The 23,225-nt window shown below is 38.8% G+C and overlaps 2 protein-coding genes and 1 long non-coding RNA gene across 12 annotated transcripts in view; 2 read left to right on the forward strand and 1 right to left on the reverse strand.

Moving 5' to 3' along the window:
* LOC127508726 (NACHT, LRR and PYD domains-containing protein 3-like) overlaps positions 1 to 8,091 on the reverse strand; it is a 28,326-nt gene extending 20,235 nt beyond the window's left edge. For 3 of the 9 annotated variants that reach the window (XM_051887002.1, XM_051886996.1, XM_051887004.1), the window contains exons 1-3: positions 1,473 to 4,990; positions 479 to 628; positions 21 to 182 (exon numbers count right to left, since the gene is read on the reverse strand). In XM_051887002.1, coding sequence (XP_051742962.1) covers positions 21 to 182; positions 479 to 628; positions 1,473 to 1,771 — 611 coding nt within the window. In that variant the 5' untranslated portion in view covers positions 1,772 to 4,990. The other 6 variants (XM_051887001.1, XM_051886999.1, XM_051887000.1 and 3 more) reach the window with 6 other exon arrangements.
* Positions 8,092 to 8,385: 294 nt separating this feature from the next.
* Positions 8,386 to 17,788, forward strand: LOC127508922 (uncharacterized). Its single transcript, XR_007928974.1, has 2 exons — positions 8,386 to 8,623; positions 10,391 to 17,788. It is a non-coding gene; the product is annotated as an uncharacterized LOC127508922 (long non-coding RNA).
* A 3,492-nt stretch (positions 17,789 to 21,280) lies between these two features.
* proza (protein Z, vitamin K-dependent plasma glycoprotein a) overlaps positions 21,281 to 23,225 on the forward strand; it is a 29,160-nt gene continuing 27,215 nt past the window's right edge. Inside the window, exons 1-2 of one of the 2 annotated variants that reach the window (XM_051887200.1) lie at positions 21,281 to 21,485; positions 21,704 to 21,794. In XM_051887200.1, coding sequence (XP_051743160.1) covers positions 21,719 to 21,794 — 76 coding nt within the window. In that variant the 5' untranslated portion in view covers positions 21,281 to 21,485; positions 21,704 to 21,718. The remainder of the gene's footprint in view (positions 21,486 to 21,703; positions 21,795 to 23,225) is intronic. The other variant, XM_051887201.1, reaches the window with a different exon arrangement.

Raw genomic sequence — 23,225 nt, forward strand, 5'->3', positions numbered from 1 at the left:
TGATACACACTGATACTCACTCAGGGTCAGAGGTCACTGCTCCATCACTGAGTTCAGGAGGGTCATTCATGGATCTGTATCTCTTTATAGACACACAGCTAGGTTCTGGAGATGCTGCTTTATGTTTCTGAACAGAAACCACCTTCTTTCTCTGCTCAATGAGACTCATTTTACAGGCAGTACTATTGAAACACACAGAACAATAATATACTAAATTTAGGATCACTGTCATCAAATATAAATATGTCTCAATGAAAATCTGAAGCAGTTCTGTCAGTTGCCTTTGGCTTGTCACTGGGAGGGTTAAAGGCATTTTTCTCTGTAAAGGAGCTTTGAAATAATATATACTTTAAAAAGCACTATACAATTAAATGTGACTTCATTTACAATTAAAAATTAAACATTTTTTAAAATAAAAATTCAAGATCCTAAAGTGTCCTTGAAATTTCTCTAGGAGTGAAATCACACTGATACTCACTCAGGTGCTCCATCACTGAATTTAATGGGAGGGTCCATGGATCTGTCACTCTTCATAGACACACAGCTGGGTTCTGGAGATGCTGCTTCACATATCTGAACAGAAACCGCCTCCTTTCTCTGCTCATATAGACTAACTTTACAGACAGTACTATTGAAACACAGAACAGAAATTCTTAATTATAGCTCGGACAGAGTGCTGAGAGCATAAATCCATCATCCACCAGGGGTAACAAAACTGACCCAGTAGAATCACATTATGATGACATGGTTCAAACTATTTTATTTGCATTTGTGTACATTAGTGGACACTTAATACAACTGTGATTAATTAACAGTTGGTAAACTGTTAATTAAGTAAAACAACACACTGATGATAAGAAATTGAGAGTTGTCAAAGCAGCGCGCCACATGTGAAAATGACATTTTTGAGAATGGTTTCTTCCTCATTTACCTAAACATCTTTGCAGTGTGTGGCAATACCCAGTTCTAATTATCAGTGTCAGCAGATCTGCACTTTCTGCAAACAACTTGGACAAGTTCATTTTTCAAAAAACAAACAATTATACAAATACAATTAATCTCATTACAAACTGGGATTGCTGCTGTCATAATGTGAAGCTATAAGCTGCTAATGCGAATACAAGTACAGTACACTTCAAATACAGGTAATTTTCCAAATGATGCACCTTAGATGATTAGTTTTATTTTATTATATTTTTATTTATTTGAGAGAATATTTATCTAGATTTTATTAAAGTAAATGATCTTTTTAATTAGGAGGTTTCAGCCGGTTGCAGTAGTACTAACATACCTTTTTATTTAAAGAGTCATAGTTTGTCTAGTAAACCACTGTTTAATAATTTGTATAGGGGCTTTGAAATTATATATATTTTGAAAAGCACTAAACAGTAAATCTGACTTTTCAGCTTCCAAATTCAAGATCTTAAGATTTCCTTGAAATGTCTCTAGGAGTGAAATCACATTATACTTACTCAGGGTCAGAGGTCAGTTCTCCATCACTGAGTTTAATGGGAGGGTCCATGGATCTGTCACTCTTCATAGACACACAGCTGGGTTCTGGAGATGCTGCTTCATGTGTCTGAACAGAAACCGCCTCCTTTCTCCGATCATCGAGACTCATTTTACATGAAGTGCTGTTAAACACACAGGCTGCAACTGAAATCGCATACTCTCTGTCACAGACATTCAGATATTTTGGTCTTAATTTCATCTTCATAGACTCTTTATATTCATAGTTAATATTAATTAGTTCTTGTTTTCCTTTGTTCATTTTTCCCGCTCACTTATCAGTTGTCATTGTGATTAATTTTTTCCTCTCACAGGTGTTCATCATTATTTCCCTCATTTGCTTGGTATTTAAGTTGCTGCCTTTTCAGTGTTTAGTGGTCCGTTCTTGTTAATGCATCAGTTGAATGTTATTGTTTATGTTTGTTGGATTAACCTTCTGAGTTTGTTATTAAAGACTTTTAACCTAATCTTCTTCATCATCGTCTGCTTACTGCAACTATGCGTGACATAAGAACGGACCAAAGAACAAGAATAGAAATTGCTTCCATTAACGTTGCCCCTATGAGGGGCAACAAAATTCTGAGAGGAGCGACAGTGTTTTTGTTCCAGCATGGCAGTTACGTGGAGGAGTTCCTAGACATCTGCCATTATGCCACCTGAGATGACGTCTGTCTGATGGAGGGATTTCAGTGTGGTTTGGACGAAGATCTCCACTTCATCATGCTCCGCGGTGATCCCTGCTGGACTCTGAATAGTTACATCAACGAACAGATCCGGGATCACAGTGGGCAAAAAGAGGGCAGAGGATTCCCCAATGTGAGTCTGACCAGGGGTGTGAGCCGGCAACAGGGAATTTTGGTGGAGATTGACACTGGGGAGGACTGGCTAATAGACCACCCCACCCCACCCCACCCTGATCTCTGTGCCCTTTCTTCATCATCGCTGGTTAAAGCCAGCACAGAAACTGAATCATTGCACTGTATAAACTGTGATCTGTGATCCCACCTAACCTCCCTCTCCCACCTCCTCTATCTAGCATTGCCACTCCACCAGCCCTGCCTCAGCTGTCCTCCTGTAGCCCTTTGTCTTCCCCTGTGTTACCTTGCAGTACGGTGAAGCCTCAGGACTCAGCAGCCTCGCCAAATCAAGTGGATCCTTTGGCTCAGCCTCCGGCCTCTGATCATCTCTACCTCGGCCCGTCGACCTGTCGGCTCCACCTTGACTCCCCCCACCCTCAGCGCCACCGGAGACCCTCGGCCTTGCAGCTCCACTGGGTTCCCTCGTCCCTCTGGCTCCCCCTTGGTCAGTCGTCACCCCTGCGCCACAGACTTGCGAGCCTCCCGCTGCGCTTCAGATCTCCACCCCTACGGCTGCAGTGGAATCCTCCTTCTCCCCGGCTTCACCTTGGTCCTCAGTCGCACCGGCTGCACCTCAGGCCTCGGGAAATCTGGTTCCACCTCAGACACTCCTCGCCACGGCTCCGCCTAGGCCTCCAGTGCCAGCGGCGTCACTTAATTCCATCGGCTCTCCGTCATCGACCTTGGGATCGGCTCTGTCTACATCGGTCGTCCCACCGATGTCGTCAGCCACGTCTCCACCTTGGCACCTCCCTCTATCGACGCCACCGTGGGCTGATGTCTTCACAGTGCTCTGGGTCTGCAACATCTGGCTACTCCTCCCGTCATCGCTTCATGGATGCTCCCACCATCTGTTCCTCTGTGGAGTCTCTGCCGGTCTGCCTGCCTGTGTCTGCCAGCCCTCTGCCTGCTCCTGGTGGAGATTGACACTGGGGAGGACTGGCTAATAGACTGGGATACTGTAATACTGCCACCCACCCCACCCCACCCTGATCTCTGTGCCCTTTCTTCATCATCGCTGGTTAAACCCAGCACAGAAACTGAATCATTGCACTGTATAAACTGTGATCTGTGATCCCACCTAACCTCCCTCTCCCACCTCCTCTATTTAGCATTGCCACTCCACCAGCCCTGCCTCAGCTGTCCTCCTGTAGCCCTTTGTCTTCCCCTGTGTTACCTTGCAGTACGGTGAAGCCTCAGGACTCAGCAGCCTCGCCAAATCAAGTGGATCCTTTGGCTCAGCCTCCGGCCTCTGATCATCTCTACCTCGGCCCGTCGACCTGTCGGCTTCACCTTGACTCCCCCCACCCTCGGCACCACCGGAGACCCTTGGCCTTGCAGCTCCACCGGGTTCCCTCGTCCCTCTGGCTCCCCCTTGGTCAGTCGTCACCCCTGCGCCACAGACTTGCGAGCTTCCCGCTGCGCTTCAGAGCTCCACCCCTACGGCTGCAGTGGAATCCTCCTTCTCCCCGGCTTCACCTTGGTCCTCAGTCGCACCGGCTGCACCTCAGGCCTCGGGAGATCTGGTTCCACCTCAGACACTCCTCGCCACGGCTCCGCCTAGGCCTCCAGTGCCAGCGGCGTCACTTAATTCCATCGGCTCTCCGTCATCGACCTTGGGATCGGCTCTGTCTACATCGGTCGTCCCACCGATGCCGTCAGCCACGTCTCCACCTTGGCACCTCCCTCTATCGACGCCACCGTGGGCTGATGTCTTCACAGTGCTCTGGGTCTGCAACATCTGGCTACTCCTCCCGTCATCGCTTCATGGATGCTCCCACCATCTGTTCCTCTGTGGAGTCTCTGCCGGTCTGCCTGCCTGTGTCTGCCAGCCCTCTGCCTGCTCCTTCTTACCAGCCCTTCACCAGCTCCTCGCCCTCCTCCTAAGACTCCACCCTCCCTCATTTGTTTATTTTGTTGTTGTTATGTCATGGTGATTCATTCCCTCTCACAGGTGTTCATCATTATTTCCCTCATTTGCTTGGTATTTAAGTTGCTGCCTTTTCAGTGTTTAGTGGTCCATTCTCGTTAATGCATCAGTTGAATGTGATTGTTTATGTTTGTTGGATTAACCTGCTGAGTTTGTTATTAAAGACTTTTAACCTAATCTTCTTCGTCATTGTCTGCTTACTGCAACTATGTGTGACATTCTGAGTAGGTACTTCCTTTGAATAAATAATTACTGCGACCATTAAATGTTCTATATCAGGGATAGGCAACGTCAGTCCTGGAGTGTCGCTGTTCTGCAGAGTTTATAACCTACTGTGTGTTGTAAGGATGCACTCGACACAGGTTACATTGGACGAATATATTTCATTTAGAGCAGGGGTATTCAGTTAAAGTTTCAAGAGGTCCGGTCTCTATATTTCCTTCCCAGCAGAGGTCTGGACTATCTATCTATATATATATATAGATAGATAGATAGATAGATAGGTTTTATCAAGCTATTATTATTGTGACAGAAAAATACTGTGTCTATGGGGTTCAGGGTTTTTATACTGAAGCCTGGGCCATTTTTTTTTAATATTTTGCTTAAAGCTGCTGTCCGTAACTTTTTTTGGTTAAAAATTATCCAAAATCAATTTCTGAGAATGTACATAACCAGCCAGTGTTCAAAACTATCTCCTTACCTTAGCCCGATTCACAACTGTAAGCTTGTAGTAATGTTTTATAATTCAGGTGGTACTGGTGGGTTTCCGCTGGAAATTCGAGCATGTCGCCGTTTGTCTTTGCATCATTGCGTCACGTCTGCATATACATAAAGAACATGTCCCAGCTAGTAGGCTATATCGCATATGAGGCGGATCATTTATAGCCTTTTCTCACAGCAGCTGCAATAATTAAACTTATCATTTTGATGGCGGATTGTATGGTATGACAAATTAACGTTAGAGATTAGACTGTACAGAAATTGAAATCTACAGGTAGTGCTAATACACACTAAATACATATAGTCACGCAATGCTGATGTTGTTAACATTAACAATTTGAGAACAAAGTATAACAATAATAATTTGCACGGTTTGACGTGATATGAGCTAAGCGATCGTGGCAGACATGTTACTTACTTGTTCAGATGACATTCTCTGGTGAAAATTCTTATTTTGGGCATACTTCCAAGACTACAATCTGTGATTATGAAGTACAGTATCCACACCAGTGTGGTGATTGACAGCAAACATTAGATTTATCCACACTGAGGAAGTTTAAGTTGTCTTTAACAATAATTTTCCCAATTATAATATTTACATGATTCTTTTGAAATGCTCTTTAGCATGCTGATTAATAATGCTAAATGTAGATGAAAAAATGTCTTGTCACAAACCTGGTTTGAACGGTCAGAGTCATAAGCTATGCATGATAGATAAAAATAACTATATTTGAGGCACTGTTGTTTTCTTGCGGTTTAAGCGAACGTGTCAATCTGTTTTACTGCTCACCGTGTTTCTGCTACTGTTGTTAAAATAACGCTTCTTTAAATAAGCCCAATTTTTGTGACCATGCGGACGGTGCAACAGCGCGAGTGAATCGAGGCTTGAAAACCAAAAGTTTATAGCATAGGCCTATAGGCATCCCCCTTGTTGAAAAAAAAATTACAAAAAGCATCCCCTCTGTAAAGCCACCCCCCCCACCCCATCCCCTTTAGATTAACAGTGTTATGTATTATGTAAAACTTATCATGTAAACGAAATTTTAAAATTCTCTTTATGATAATTAACAAACTATAAATAACAGCGATTGACCAATCAGAACTCAGTATTGTAACGTGCTGCGCAAAGTCACAAGTACAGGTCTCTGCAGGACAGTAATGATCAGTGGGCGAGGCCATAAACAGAGGGGCCTTGAGAGCGTTACCTAATTTGCCCACGTCAGAGTGTGGGTAGGGTTTAGGGCTGGGGTCGGGTCGGGTGAAGGGGATCATTTTCATTGCATGATATATAAACACCCACCAGTTTGAAAACAACCACAAATACAGAAACGCCCACTTTTGTTCCGCAGAGACCTCATACTCCAAAGTCACACCAGAGCTCTGATTCAAGCAAGCTTTCGTCATTTTTCGTGCTTGTTCAAGGATCAGGAAAACGGTTCAAGCACATCTTTTAACATTCTTTAGAAAGAATAGAACAGAAGGTATGGTATTTCTTTGATTAGTGTTTTAAGAACATTACCCTGACATATCAATAACGAACATAGCTAAAGTGCAGTGATGCCTACAAGGGATGGTTGTCAAGGTGAATTATTGACGTTGAATGAGGTGATAATGCATATATTCTTTTTGTCCAAACTATCCAATGTTAGAGCTTTGGAGTGCTGAAAAGTGTGGGGCTCAAAAATAAGTGTCATTTGGAACTCATTTATAGAGTTATTTTTTATTAAAAATATATATAAAGCGATTGATTGTGGGTGCGTGTGAGAGAGGGAGTCTGCTGCTCACTCATCCAATACAATGATATAAATAATTTAATGAATAAATATTTTTATATGCGTTAAAGTAAGGGGAAGCATGCAATTTTTTTTGCGATGCAGCAACAACTTACACCTTTAGAGATACAGAATGAAACATTTAATAAAAATATGAACATCTTCGGTATGCTTTATCAGTTTAAATGTGGCTGTGAATTATTTGCACACAATATTTAAATAGTAGAAAGTAGTATCCTTTGGAAAAACAACAAACAAAAATGATTTTGTCTGTCCAATTCATAATTCAAAGGTTTAAGAAACTGTGAATAGAGGAAACCTGAGTGTATGAATACATTTATGATTATCAAGAAATCAGGCATTCTGCGTTAGTACAGGCAGTCCTCATAGTCAAGATCCGCTATCAGCTGATTCACAAATTCCAAACCCACCCATATCAGCTGTTCCGATTTCTATGGACTCAATTGGCAACTCTCAAATAAGGCGCATTACTTAAACGCAGTTTCCATCTGTCTGCTTGCTTGGCTGATTCCACTGCACGCTGTTTGCAACCCACCTCCTCCCCCAGCTCCTCCTTAAACTTGTGTTTAACTTAATCAGTGTCATTCTGTTGTCATTGATGCATGCTCTGTTAGGGGGATTTTGTGCTGCTCTCCAAGTTAAAAAATGGGAGGTTGTCCCCAGAAGCTGCTGCTGTTCCCAGTCTTAGCTTTCATGGAGCTCATGGAAAGGATGGGGAATTTAGAACAGAGCCATACCACCAAATGTAACTTCAGCAAAATATGCCAATAAAAAAAAAAAATGACTAAAAAGTTTGTCTATGGTAATTTTTTGACTTAAGTGGTCCTGACTGAAATTCTTCCTAAGAAACTGATAAACACATTTTAGCATAGCTTTGTTTCTCTGTGACCACAAAACACAGACTGAATTTTATCAGCTGGTGTTTGGTATGGAAGACTATCAAGAGAAAGAAAAACTAACTACAGCACAAAGAATAAAACATCAAAACAGACTGACATTACAGAAGTACATTATAACAGTTATGCACATGTCATTAAATATTAAATGATGCAAGACATGAGAATGAATTCAGAAATTAGTTTGTTCAAACTTACCTTGTCTCAACATTGAACAATGAAGATCATCAAACACAATTCATTCAGTTCATAAATCCATCTGTCGATAACAGCATTAAACTGATCTATTCTCAAACTGATTCACATTATTCACAAACAGCTTTTCTCTTTCCTGATGTTGTTCATGTTCTTCCTTTCACAAAATGGAGTCTGTTGAAATAGTTTCACTTTCGACATAAACTTTACCTGTAAGAGAGGAAAACAATGTTGGGCGTATGTAAAACACCTGCGCTTGTGAAGCAGTTTTCTTAATTTTCTGCATATGTCCACATCTAATCCAAATACAAACACAAAAGTGTGTTTGCAGTAATGCTCTCACTTTACTTATGCGCGCATATTACTATGATTACAGTAATTTCAGGAACAGCAGAGATTGGCCCTGTCCCAAATGGCACACTTCAGCTGTGTCCCAATTCAGGGGCTACGCACTTCGAAGTGCATGAAAGGGGTGGGGCTTTGGAGTGGAGGGTTGCCAGGTCTGTGCAACAAAACCATCCCAAAAATAGTGTAATCACAGCACAAGTGTAAAAGTTTCCCAATCACAGACGTGGCAACAATGAGTCGAGCGTCGTTACATGGCTAGCGGCTGTGTGACAGACAGTTGACGTTTGTGAGTGCATTTTAAAGTTTTATGACTTTCTATTGAGTTTTGACATGCTTCACTGCCGTCGACGACGGGACACCGGACCATATGAACAGGTAAGATATGTATGTTTAAACTATGCAATGCTAGTTTTATATCGTTAGCAACTATTAGTTAACCTTGTTTGTTTTTTATGTTAAATGAAACGTTAACTGTGAAAATATATATATTCATATTTATACATTTAACCTGTATTTAAGCTGTCTATAAGTCTAAATTTAAAGTACAGTAGGGGAGAGTGGGCTAAGATGAGCCAGTGGGTAAGTTGACCCACCCCCTGTATCTTGGCAACCGTACCATTTTATTGTCATGTGACCATATATTTTAGAACCACCCATCATTTCTGCCAGACTGTGAAAAGGAGAAGCACATGGGAGGAGTGGAAGTCGCTTATTTACTTTAAAAACTGTTTTTGGCTTGTCAAAGTAAAATTTTAACATAACAGATGTAATGGCTGTTTCATCAAAGCAAATTTGTCCAGGTCTAAAAATAATTATGATGAATATTGGTGATTTAGCAACGTATAAAACCATGCAAGTCATTTATCTAAATATTATTCTGAATTGGTAAGCTAGCTAGCTTTTCCTAAAATGGCAGCTATGGGGCAAAGTGAGCCAAATGCTGTGGGGTAAATTGAGCCGGCGTTTTAACTTACCCCACGATAAGGCGTTGAATTTAAGTTAAATCTGAAGTATAAACTGGTGTCATTTCAATGTAATTTTACACAACTGGTTTAGTTTATCTTTATTTTCGAGTCTATTTGATAGGAACATTATACAAGTACACCAAATCCTTCTCTGATACAAACCAGAGGATGTTTAATCATATATCTTTCCACCTGCAGTCTCTAATGGCCTAACATGGTCGACATTGCAGAAAAACTACCATGTCAAGAACCTTTTGACTAAAATGTTTATTAGTTTCAGTGACATTTATTCATTCTTATTTAGTTTTTATTTAATTTTACTCAACAAACTCTCTGTTTAGCCTGTTTATGGGAAGGTTACAACTTTGGTGTTCAACATATTGTTTCAGAAATGCAAACAATTAAACATACTGAAATTTCAACTTCATTTGGTTGGTTTTATGTTGTTTAAGTTAGCTTTAAAAAAAGAAATATTTGTAAAATAATTTAACAAAGAATATTTGTAAAAGGAAATGTGATTATTAAATTTGTTTTTAAAATAGGTACATTATCTTTAAAATTTCACATGGGTTTGATCCAGATTCAGTTAGATGGTCAGTTTACACCCACCTACTGACTCGGATCAACCTACCCCTTACCTGGGGTAAATTGAGCCAGAGGAACACTTTTTTATAAGATGTATTCATAGATGTCATAGATGTATTCTGATCATTTAAAATGATAGGAAACATCCTGAAATTACTTTAAATACTTTCATTGTACTTCTGCCTCATTTTCCCTTATCTTGAGGACCACATAAGTAAAAAATGGCTCATCTTACCCCACTCTCCCCTACTTTAGGATATTATTCAACTGCACTCCATCTCAGAGACAAATATTGTATTTATGAAAAACTGACGTTTTGGACATCATGGATATTACAGTTTGATTTAGAGATTACATATTGGTGAAAAAATATGAACAGTATATAAAAAAAACATTAAAAATGTTTAGTCCCAGACTAAAATTCATGTTTCAGTTGTTTTAACTAAAATAAACTTGCACTGACATATCTTAAAATATACATTAAAATTTGAATGGACCAAATAACTGTTTTGCATGTTCAAATATTTTATGGTTTGATTTGAGTTTGTGAGTTAATTTCTTTTATTCTTCCCTCTTTCTGAAAATATCTCAGTGACATGGCAGCCGTCGATTGAGTCAGCCCTGCAAACCTGTTGGTAGATACGCAGTGGACAGTGGAAATATGCACTCATCCCAGATGATGTCCTGCTGGCAGAGAGGCCTTACCAGGGTCTCTAATGTGGAGCCCATCCAGGTTTAGGAGTTCCATTTAGCAGAATGAAAGTTTTATATAAGGCCTACTGTTAATTGAAAATGTAATGTTGTTTTTCTGATGTTAAACAAACATGTTCTGTTGTAAATAGTTGTAAAAGGTACTTTAAGTAATGTAGCTATAAAACGATGTATTTTAATGTAAAAACTAGGGCTGTCAATCGTTTTTTTTTTTTTTTTTTTTTTTTAATCGCGGTTAATCGCACACCCTTAATCGCGATTAATCGCACACCCTTAATCGTGATTAATCGCACACTTATCGTGAAATTAAGCATGCACCATTTATCTGGTTTAACATGTCCATTTTGCCATCATTGCCTATATCCAGCAAAGTAAACCATCAGACTGAAGTGTAATTTTCACAAAACTGTATTTTTCAACTTTTTTCAAGGTAAATTTAGATGTCTTTCCAAAAAAGGACACTAAATAACCAAATGATATTTAATATAATTCATACATTTATGTACACCAAAGCAGCCATAAAAAAAAAATCAACAATGCTTTACAGTTTTTTCAACTATTTAACAATAGTTTTCAGGTACAGAAACTGCACAAAGTAATCAAATATAAAATAATTGCAAACTTCTTTGAATAATTAAATAAAGATGAAACATTAAGTTACAAAAGCTATTCAGTTAAGAGTGATTTCTTCGTCTTTTTTCTTTGATTAACATTAAAAAAAGAGTGCAGGAATATTAGACTGCTGTCCCTTTAAGACATAATTCAAAGACCCAGTACATTGATACTGATACACATGCGCTGTCTGTCTGGTTTTTCTCTTAAGACATAACCTACTATGTTTGTTAGGATACTCGCTAAGATGGGCATGTTGACATCATTTTTGTGTGAAGTTTAGGTGCAAAACTTGAAAGAGAATTTGCGCAAGAGTATTTGCGCGCTGTGACGCAGCTCTCCATGAACGCGCTTCGGATGAGCGCGCACACAAATCTCCTCACAGAGCGCGCAAGTTCTCTTTTGCATCTTACAGATGAATGTTTATATTGGCAAGGTTTAAATGAGTTTAGTTTAAACAAAGATAGCAACGTGAGATGTTCAGGTCTCACCTGCGCTCGCGCGCTATCAACACCCGGGTGATGACGGCTTAAATGACTGGTCATAGAGCTTTCGGCACATCATTGAACATTTTTTTACAGTGACTGTTTTGTCCATGTTGTAACGTATTGGGAAACCAGAATACACATCCATCGACTGAAACATACATTAGCCGAATCCGTCTGTTTTGCATGTTGTTTTCAACAAACCATATTATAGATGCGTCGTCAGATTTGGGATGAACTGCGGTGCAAGCGTGTGCCAAACCGTGGGTGGAGAACCAAACGGTTCCATCCCTAACAGCAACATACACAGGACAAATCCAAACATTATCCTGAATGTGTGTGAAAACAACGTGAATGTACTGAAATGTGTCTGTGCATAAATACAATGCGATCAGTGCATCGAGAGCGCTCATACATGATTTGTTTGCCCATCAATCTAACAGACTCACGCGAGCTTAATGTACGACTCCTGTACGTCGTCACCATCTTTACTTTGATTTACTTCAATCCTCATCCATCAAAACTTTCATATCAAGAAGCTGGTTTGCTTTATCCAGCCAATAAAGCAAACCATATCAACATAGTTCCCTTTCGATACTTCACTCATACTGCGTGTGGGGAAAAACTCCTTTTTTCCTCGATACTGAAGCCTTTTTCAATAACGCAGTGAATAACGCAGCGATAAGCAATCCCCCAGTTTCACCAATATGTAATATCTAAATCAAACTGTAATATCCATGATGTCCAAAACGTCAGTTTTTCATAAATACAATAATTGTCTCTGAGATGGAGTGGAGTTGAATAAAATCCTAAAGTAGCCTACTGTACTTTAAATTTAGACTTATGCTGCGTTCCAGGCAGGTGTTTGAGCCCGTAAGCCACGACTTCAAACCACGACTCACGACTTTGTAGCGTTCCAGGCAAGTCAAGCCAAACTGCCTGAGTGTAAACAAACCAGCATGAGGCTTATGCTCATGAGGCTTATGTTCATTTACTAATTAATTTAATAATTTTAATAATTTAATTAAAATGTACTAATTCATTTAATAATTTTAATCATTTAATAATTATTTCTATCGCCAAAGGTGCTTACTCCTTGCTTATTCGAGGGAAACGGAGGAGGAAAAATGGCGCATAAGGCAAGAGAAGCTGTTATACCTTTTATTTTACATTATTTTACCATGCACTTGCATAAACACCGCATCCGTAGGGGCTGCCATTGTTGTTTCGCGGGCTAAGTGACGTCAGAGCGCGGAACTGGGAGTACATCAATCTAGTACGAGTTCAAGGGTGGGAAGTCACGGGTTTGAATACAGAGTAAATTTATAAATATGAATGTATATATTTTCACAGTTAACATTTCATTTAACATAAAAAAACAAATAAGGTTAACTAATAGTTGCTAATGATATAAAAGTCACATTATACAATTTAACCATACATATTTTACTTGTTTATATGGTCCAGTGCCCCATCGTCACCGGCAGTAAAGCATGTCAAAACCCAATAGAAAGTCATAAAACATTTCTGCATCCCTTTCCCTTTTTAAAATGCATGCTGTCAGCTGTCTGTCACACAGCCGCTAGCCATGTAACGACGCTCGGCTCATTGTTGCCACGTCTGGAATTGAGCTACTTTTACACTTGTGCCGTGATTGCGATTGCCATTTGGGACAGGGCCAGAGAAGGTGCTTTCTGAGCTTTTTTTCCCAATGCTTTGAATTGCCCAGGCCAGAACTGTGGAGATAATATAAAAAGATGTCATGTTTCGAGATTTTTTTGCACATTCTACTTTGTTATCCTTATTATTTATATGTGCGGTGTCTTTGACAGTTTTGTACTTTGAGTAATGTTTTGAATAATGTGTACTTTAGGCCCGGGCTTCCGGGCGCTGCTCGTGCGGCAACTGGCAGCCAAGTACAGAGCTGCGTTCCATTCGACAAGGTCCCTATGCGGTGTTCACTGCTCCCTACTCCCTGAGCACGGTATATCAATTGAAGTGGACTTCGCTGACAATCTTCGCTCATTTGGAACGCCCTGCAAACGTCATCAAAGAAAGTCAACGACGGTGTTGCGCAGATTATGTTATAACATAAATAAATAAGTAGATATTATAATTTACTTTCGAATTTCAATTTGACTCTTAACAGATTTGAAGCTGTAGCTGTCATGCCATATGAAAATAAATTCTCATGGTTAACTGTATTAATGTATTCTTAATCCATGGTCTGGGTCTCATCTCGTGCGCTTTCTTTTCCATGCGTAGCCGCATAGTAAACACTCCTGAGGTAAATAAAGTAAAATGAAAAAAAAATGACAGAGCCTCAGCTGCTTTTCAACACTTTTACTTTGTCATGCCTATTCATACAATAAAATGCAAATGTAACACTCATCGCCATAACCATTCATACTTTTGTTCGTATAAGAATAACAAAATTTATGAATACTCAAAATGCATACATAAATTCCTACATCGCAGAGCCATTTAAAAACTCTTTCAATGGCTCTGCTCCATCGTAGTTCTGACTGGGGCACGTTCAAGCTCAAACTGGTGCGCAACGTTTTGCTACGGTTTCCGGATTGAACGACATGTTTCCTGGAAACGGTGTGCAATGGTGTGCAACGGGCTTGAGATACGTTTTCTCTTGTTTGGTGGGTGTGTCAAAAATGTCAGCCCAATCAGCAGCAGCATGTATATAAACCACGCGGGATTAAAGAGACAGCTCGCACAATGGGTACAAGTAAAGTCGTTTACAAATGTGTTCTCTTTTATTCTGAACGACAAGGGCAGTGACTGTAACATTGAGCGTATTTTGCAGTATTAAACACGTATTTATACCAATTTCATCAGGCTCTGAAAATTCTTCAAAAAGAACACAAAGAATGACCTTCTCAGCTGCCATAGTTGCAATTACACAGACAGCTATAGGATCTAGCATACCCAAATTAAACCCAAGTTTGCTGGCTTTTTTAGAAGAGTTAGTTCATGCGTTCATGACCTCAAGGATAGATTACTGTAACGCTCTGCTGGGTGGTTGTTCTGCTCGCCTGTTAAACAAACTACAACTGGTCCAAAACGCAGCAGCTAGAGTTCTTACTAGAACCAGGAAGTATGACCATATTAACCCGGTTCTGTCAACACTGTATTGGCTCCCTATTAAACATCGTATAGATTTTAAAATTTTGCTACTTACTTACAAAGCACTAAATGGTTTAGCTAACCAGTATCTGAGCGAGCTTTTAATGCATTATAGTCCTTCGTGTCTATTGCGCTCTTAGAATTCAGACCAGTTGATAATACCTAGAATATCAAAATCAACTGCAGGCGGCAGATCCTTTTCCTATTTAGCACCTAAACTTTGGAACAGTCTTCCTATCACTGTTCGGGAAGCAGACACACTCTGTCAGTTTAAATCTAGACTAAAAACACATCTGTTTAAACTTGCATACACATGAACCATTATCTACTTCTATAATTCAAATCATGTACATTGTTAGGCTGCATAGATTAGGTCAGCTGGAACCGGGAACACTTCCCATAACACCTGATGTACATCATAAGAAGAACGGCGTCTACGCTAATGTTAGTCTCTCCCTGTTTATCCCGAGGTTTGCCGCAGCCTGCCAGATCCAGGCCGTATCCAGATGGGATGAAGGACCTGCATCTAGACATGATGATAACCAGCCCTGACGTTTCAACTAAACTATCCCCTGCGAAGGCCCCCTTCCCTTTCCTTTCCCTATGTATAGACAAAACGTTATCAAATTATTCCAGTTTGCATAGATCTGCGGACACAACTAATTTTTCTGTATTATGCGGACCAGTAAAGTAATTTGGCTTATCTTTTAATAAAGCTGCAAATGGATCCTAACTCTGTTGATTCAGCGTTACAAATACAAATGAAAAATAAAGATTTCCCCCTCACACAATAACCCCACAAATCAACTTATAGATACTGAAATTAACAATACCAAATAAACTAATACAAAATGAAAAAAAGAGAAAAAAAAAATTACTAATCACTTATTACTATACAAACAGAAAATAGAAAATGAAATAGAAACAATCACTGATATAACACACAAACAAAAGGAAAACACCAATATCCTTAAACAATAAACCAATACAATACGAAAAAAGGAGAAAAATACAATAACAAACAAAACAAGTTCACATTAACAAATCTTTACACGGTAACACTATTTGTAATGAAGAGGAAAAACCAAAACAATCAGGCAGACAACGCATGCTGAGAGGCTGAGGGCTCGTCCAGTCTATCTGAAGGCAATGTGCACGTTGGAGGGATTAACCCGCTTACTGTAAGGCAATCACTCGTACTGGCTGTGCCTGAATCAGTCTCACCCAAACCTCCGACTATACACAAACAGAGATGCCGCAACATTGCGAGCAAATTCTTAAATACACATCACAAACGACTTCTACGTACCTCAATCTAATGCCAGCCACAGGATTTCATCCACCGTGCCGTTCTAAAAATAAATTAACATTAGCTACAATTTACCACTGACAATACAGCCAACATCACACAACATACCTGAATGGCGACTAACGTGACAGGAAGAATGGGGCGGTGACTTGTGATGCCATTCCATCTAACCAGCCAGTTTATATACACTTCCGATGCCCACTGATAGGGTGATCAATGAGCAGACTAACCAACCACATGCAAGCAGAACTTTACTAGACCTGCCACATAGTAATGGGCGATTTCAAAACACTGCTTCATGAAGCTTCGAAGTTTTATGAATCTTCATTGTTTCAAATCAGTGGTTCGGTGCGTGTTTCAAACTGCCAAAGTCACCCCCCCCCCCCCCCCCCCCCCAGAGGTGAACTATTGAAATTTCGAAACATTTATGGTGTAACGAAGCCTCGTTTACTGAAATCACGTGACTTTGGCAGTTTGATACGTGCTATGAAACACTGATTCAAAACAAAAGATTCGTAAAGCTTCGAAGTTTGCTGGAAGCTTGCTTCGAAACCGCTCCTGTTTCATACTATCACAAACAGGTAACCAATCCTGTCAACATGAGGGGCGGGACTTACTTGAGGTTAAAAGCATTTGTGGATGCTGATTTTTAGAAGGCAGCTGTCTGATTCTGAGATGACCAGTAAGATCATAATATGTAACATTAGCAACACATTATTAGCTGCTTAATAACTTAGTCAAGCTAAAGACTGTGTATCCGATATTGTAGAGAGCGATACAAAAAACACATTACCATTCGGACATCGACTTGTAGACAACTCTGTATAATTCACTCTCCCTCTTCAGAATCAGTTTATTGTTCAAACATGTCCGAATTAAACCAATATTTCCACTTGCCATTGTGTAGCGGCAGCATTTTCTACAGTTACCGAGTGGATCAGGTAGTCAGAGCTGGTGTGATTGAGTGGAGCCTGGGTTACTAAATTAAACACTCATGGACCCACGTATACTAAATGAAGCAAGTGTGTTTAAGTTAAATTTAAGCTATTTGAAGCCATGAAAAAATTATTTTCACAGGAAAAAAGTTTAAATATGTCAATTTGATTATCAAAGATGAGTTTTAAAGGATAAAATGATTGACTACAGTGGGACTTTACAGAGCTTGAGCATTTAAAGCAACAAAAGCACATGCATAGAATATGCTAATATAGTTATCTTTGTAGTTATCATTTGTGGTGTGAATGGGCCTTAATGGTGATACTTCACTGGATGGCCAGTTTCACATGTATTTTGTGTATTTTTAAAACACAAAACACTGTATTTGTATTTAAATACATTTTTCCACACAGTATTTTGTATTTGTATTTAAATACTTTTTTTTCACACAGTATTTTGTATTTTACTTTTAAATACATTTTCATGTATTTATGCCCATCTCTGACAACAGCCAATGAGGAGCGAGGTTTGACGTCACTGCAAACCTATGTCGTGGTGTTTGAAGCACCAATTTTGAAAGTTTTAATGGATGAGACAGAGGATATGTACGATTATTAATGTATAATGATTATATTATGGAAAAATAATCTTTTTCTCACACGGTGGTATTGTTCAACTTCTGAAAACTAAATGCACAAAATAATGGACTATGTTTATGGTCAGTTTATGGTGCGTTTTCATGTTATGGTGAGGAGCTTCCCCATGGGAAACAAAAAATAAATGATGAAGTGCTAAATAAATGGTGGCAGAGTGTAAGTTTATTTTTTAAAACATTTAAAGTTCAGGCTTGGGTAAAGTGATGGAATGAGATGGATCGTGTAACAGGAAGATCTGCAAATGATATGTAACACATCTACAAGTGATGAATAGTTTACACTTCAGAATAGGGAATGCAGAAAGTGTTATAAATGACTTGTATACATATACAAATAATTTGTAACAGGTAAGAAAGATCTACAAATGATGTGTAACACATTTACAAGTGATGAATAGTTTACACTTTAGAATAGGGGATGCAGAAAGTGTTATAAATTACTTGTATATACAAATAATTTGTAACAGGTAAGAAAGGTCTACAAATGATGTGTAACACATTTACAAGTGATGAATAGTTTACACTTTAGAATAGGGGATGCAGAAAGCTTTGCAAATTATTAATTCATGCATTTACACATCATCTATAACGTGTTGAACACTTTGTAGTGTGTACTGCAGAGTAAGTGCTGACTGGTGAGGGTATAGACAGCTGTCTTCTCTGACACACATGGAGTCTTTAACTCTGTGCACTTGATGTGAGCTTCAGGGGAAGGTAAAACCGGTTCAGAGGTTGACTTTATCACTAGATCCCACATACTTCACACACTCCACAAGTCTGTGCTGATGAGTGAAAGGATTTAACATAACCCACTGGAATCACCTGACTGTATGGCATTTATAAATGTTTATCCACTTCAAAACAAATAAATTATTCTTCTTAAAAATAGTGCTTTAGCATACCTGCATGTTTGTGCTTTTGAACACAGACCAGCTTACAACTTCATCAATAAATCATATATTGATCATTTACTAATGGTTTGTTCATCATTTGTTCATGATTAACAATTGTTTATTGAGATAATGATACTAAAACAATTTTGACTTAAATACTTCAATGATTTATAAGTGATAAATAATGTATCAACTAATAACTAATAACGTATAGCCATGTTTTGTAAATGATTTGTTCATCATTAACTAATAATTTATTAGTTAATTAACTTATAACTGAACGATATTATAAAGTGTTATCCCCAACTTTGGAAAAAGGGTTTTTAAACTGATTCATTGTAGGCAGCATTTTCTCAGCTTCCAATATTACTTGAAAAACATGTAAAAGGAACACAGAGAGATCTTCCTGAAAGGTTTTATAAAATTTTTCATCCAATGTTATATCCCTATCACATAATTTTTTTGAGTCTTCATCTATTACTGTAGAATTTATTTTTATATTATCCAAAAAAAGTCATCTTTTGTGTATAATTTTTTATAAAAGCTTGTTACAAACTGAGAGATCTCATTTACGTCCACTGAAAATTTAGCATCAATCCTAATTCTTTTTAAAGAGGACAAGTCAGTATTTCTCTTTTCAAGATTAAAAAAATATTTTGAGTTCTTTTCACCACCTTCCAACCATTTGCGCCTTGACCTCACAAATACTCCTTTAGCTTTATTCTCAAATATTCAATCCAATTCTAATTGTAATTTAACAAATTAGAGACAAATTTGAGACAAATTATGTTTTTCATATATAAGTCAAGTCAAGTCAGGTCATGTCATCTTCATTTATATAGCGCTTTTCACAATACATATTGTTTCAAAGCAGCTTCACAGTGACAATAGGAAAATTTTTATCGAGCTAAAGTTGGTTTTTGATTGAATCACTTCCGTTGTAAAAATTGTTAATTATTACTTTAGGGGCCACTTAAATTACACCTTTCCTACTGAAAACCTAATACCTTTAATGCATTCTTGCCGTTCATTAACATACCCTTCAATCCAATTATTGAAAGCTTTCAGGAGGAGGAATCTGGGGATTTTTGAGTGCTCGTCTGCCCATGACTCCACCATATTAATAATCAGATTTGAAGTCCACGCCGCTACATTTAGTAGTGGTACATCCAAAGGCTTTCCCCTCACAGCCTCGTTTTGGAATCAACATGGCAGCAGGCTGATTAAGGTCTGTTTTCCTTAGAAGACCATTCTCAACAGTATAGAAAACTTTCATCATAGTAAAGGTAATCACTCAGAACAACTTTGGATGGATTTGCAGTGAACCTTCCCTCAAAGCAGACAAGTTGACCCAAACCATGCAAAATGTCCCCACAGTACAAAAGAGCCTCTAGAGCCCCTCAACATATTAAGTTTTATTTAACAAAATTCGGGAGGCGCACTTTCAGGTAATCAACCAATCAGTGCAAGAGGAAGCTGGTATATAAAGCTGTCTCTCACCTCTATCCAGCTACCAGTTTCACAGTATCCCTCCACCACCACATCACCTCACTCTAGGCTGGTTTCTATCCCAGTTAAGGAGGGGGAGTACTCTGGGTTTGGGCCAAATTCCGAGCTCGGAGCCCTCCCCCGGACAGCACGCCAAATACGCATAAATTGCTATACGAATTACTTTATTTTGATTTCATGTACGTGTAAACTCGTGGATCAGCCATGTACCGTTCTCTTGTTGTACACCACACATGCACTTGCAAAGATAATGGTCAAGTATGACCATCACTTTGTGAAATGTCAAGCGCAGCCAGGTTTATATATATATATATATATATATATATATATATATAATTTTATATATATAAAATTATACTTCTAATGGCAAAATTCCATATTCACAAATGTAAGTTTTCTTGCAAGAAATTGAACATTATATTGACTCGAATACGTAAAAAAAAACAATTAAATTTGTAAATTTTTCAATATTTTTATGTAGATATATATTAAGCCCCCTCTAGTGTAGGCTACATTTGTTTGTTACAAGTATGATGTTATTGTATTTTGACGCATCTGTAACACTTTTTCCCCTTAATAAAAAAAGAAAAGATAACACTGCACAAAATTAAAATGAAATGTCCTCTTACTTTCAGCTGGGTTTTTTTTTCCAGCAAATGTTTTATGAACATAAAAAGATTTCAACAACTGAGACATAAACTGAATAAATTTCACAGACATTTGATGAACAGAAATGGAATTATGAGTTCTTGAACAGAGGGGGGTCAATATCAAAAGTAGCAGTCAGTATGTGGTGTTTTCTACAGTACATCTCATCCTTTTCTCATCCTCAAAACAAGTTGTAGTGTAATTTGTAGTGATCAAAGTTTCTCTGTGTGCATTAAAGAAAGCATGAAACAAGTACTATATAACAGGGTATTTTCGATTAATATATAGATGTATTAATTTATTTTTACATTTACACTTTAAGTACAGTTTGGTATTGCCTACTTCTTTTTCACTAGGGACATTACATATTACTACATATCTTTCATTTTAATCGATTTATTTACATATATTAGCTTTTATTATAGTTGTTACATTTCTATTCTTGTCTTCCCTTTTGGCCAAAACGGTTTTAATGTGGGTCTGTAAATCTCTGCTTAAAATTGCGCTGATGGTGAAACTGATGAAAACATCAAATTGTAGTTGAATACAATTCATTTTTCAAGCCAATCTGACGGAAAACGACATTTGCTAGTCCATTTGCACCCTCGTGTGGTTATATGCACAAACGCAGGACGGGTCTTGCTTGTACAGAATAACAATAATTGTTCTGATGTGCGTCTGATCCAGATTGAATAACCTCAATCGATAGGATAGCAGACTGTCAGCGCAGTTACAGTAAGTGTTTCCAGTCAATACAGAGTTCGTTCAGATCTGCGTCACCAGCTGAGCGGGTGAGTGACCCATTATCTAATATAATAAATAAAAGCTAAATGACAGTGAACCTACATTGCTTTTTGAGGTTAAAACCAACCACTGCGTATGAATGTAATGTTTATCCTAATTGTAAACTGAAGATGTAGGACAGCGTTAGAAATAACCGTTCTGCCCGTTAATAAACAATCCACCACTGCTGACAGCGCGCTGTTATTTATCCCTGCTTTCTCCACAGGCGTCGACCATCATCATGGCTTATCTCGGAAGATTTCTTTCACTCGCAGTTTTATTTGGCTTCGTGACGGCTGGATTGCACAAAAGAACAGGTAATGCATTTTACTGCGTTTAAAGCTTTTGGAGTCTGGAGTCTGTAACTCTTTATGTTGTGGTTGATAAACATTGGTCTTCGTATCTCCATGGGCCGCATTCCTGTTGTCTTTTTGTCAGACATTTGGTCATTTCAGCGTATAAATCGTAGAAAATAATTAAGCAAACACTGGAGCCTAACATACCAATTAAAATCTTCCCTAGTGCCCATATAAAATGTTTAAATAAAACGCCTCGTCGTAAAAGACGATTGGCCCATCATGACAAGCGTTGAGAATAGTAACGGACACCACGTGATCAATCCCGTTGCGAGTACTACCTGGGTTGCCAAGTCCGTCTGTTTCCCCGCTAAATGTCTCTACTGTTGCTGCGAATTGTTTTTGTTTGATATATTGTACAATTAAATTTGAACAAAAAGATTGCCTTATATATTTTGTTCTACCAAACGCTCCCAAAAGTGAGACTGTCTGCTAATTTGACAGTGTTGGGGTAGAGATTTGAGGAGAACTCTCAAATCACTACTGCGTCATCTTCGCTTTTATGAAATGTTGCCAACTTCCAAGTGTTGCTGCTCACTGCAGACAGAGCCAAATAAATGAAGTCCAGCTCCCCCTCTCTGGACGGCATGGGCTGGCAGAGAAGCGTCTCGCTGCACCCTGCGGTGGACATCCAACCCGGCCCACATCCAAGTGTGACATCAGAAGCCAGGCCCATGCCGCCCTGCAGCCGATTTTATTGGTCATGTCAATCACAGTATTATATTGCCTACACCAAACACTGATCTTAAACCTACCCGTCACTGTAGCATTAACAAATGAAATTAGCTGCATTAGCTGGAAATTATCTGGATTTCTGGTGAAGTGGTTTGGGGGGGAAAATCATGCTTATCCTCATTAATCCTCATTTGTCTTTTTTGACAGACCACACTGAAAGCCACCTAAAACCTACCTTTACACCTGAAACACAGTCAAAACCTACCATTACACATGAAACACACCTAAAGCCTACCTGAAACACTCAAAACCTTCCATTACCATGTAACATGTAACATTATCATGCTACATTTTAATTATATTCTGCTGAAATTAACGAAATGACTTGAAAAAAGATTCATTCATTTTGATGAACAAGATTCAAAGATCCGAGTCAGTAAAATGATCCAAACTTCCCATCACAGGCGTGGCTTCTGACATCACACTTGGATGTGGGCGGAGTTGGATGTCCAATGCAGGCTGTAGCGAGCCCTACTTGGTCTGGCAGGAAGCTTTGAGGGTAATAAAAAAAGAGGAAGAAGAAGAAGAGTCAATGAGACCAGATGACTTTTTTTTTTAATGAATGTCAATGTAGAGGCCATAGACTCTACAAAAAGATGGACGGCGCACCTTCACTCTCTTTCATTGTAGTAACTGAAGCCAGCAGTGTGCCATTAT

This window comes from Ctenopharyngodon idella, chromosome 3 (genome assembly GCF_019924925.1).
Source record: "Ctenopharyngodon idella isolate HZGC_01 chromosome 3, HZGC01, whole genome shotgun sequence".
Classification (NCBI taxonomy): domain Eukaryota; kingdom Metazoa; phylum Chordata; class Actinopteri; order Cypriniformes; family Xenocyprididae; genus Ctenopharyngodon; species Ctenopharyngodon idella.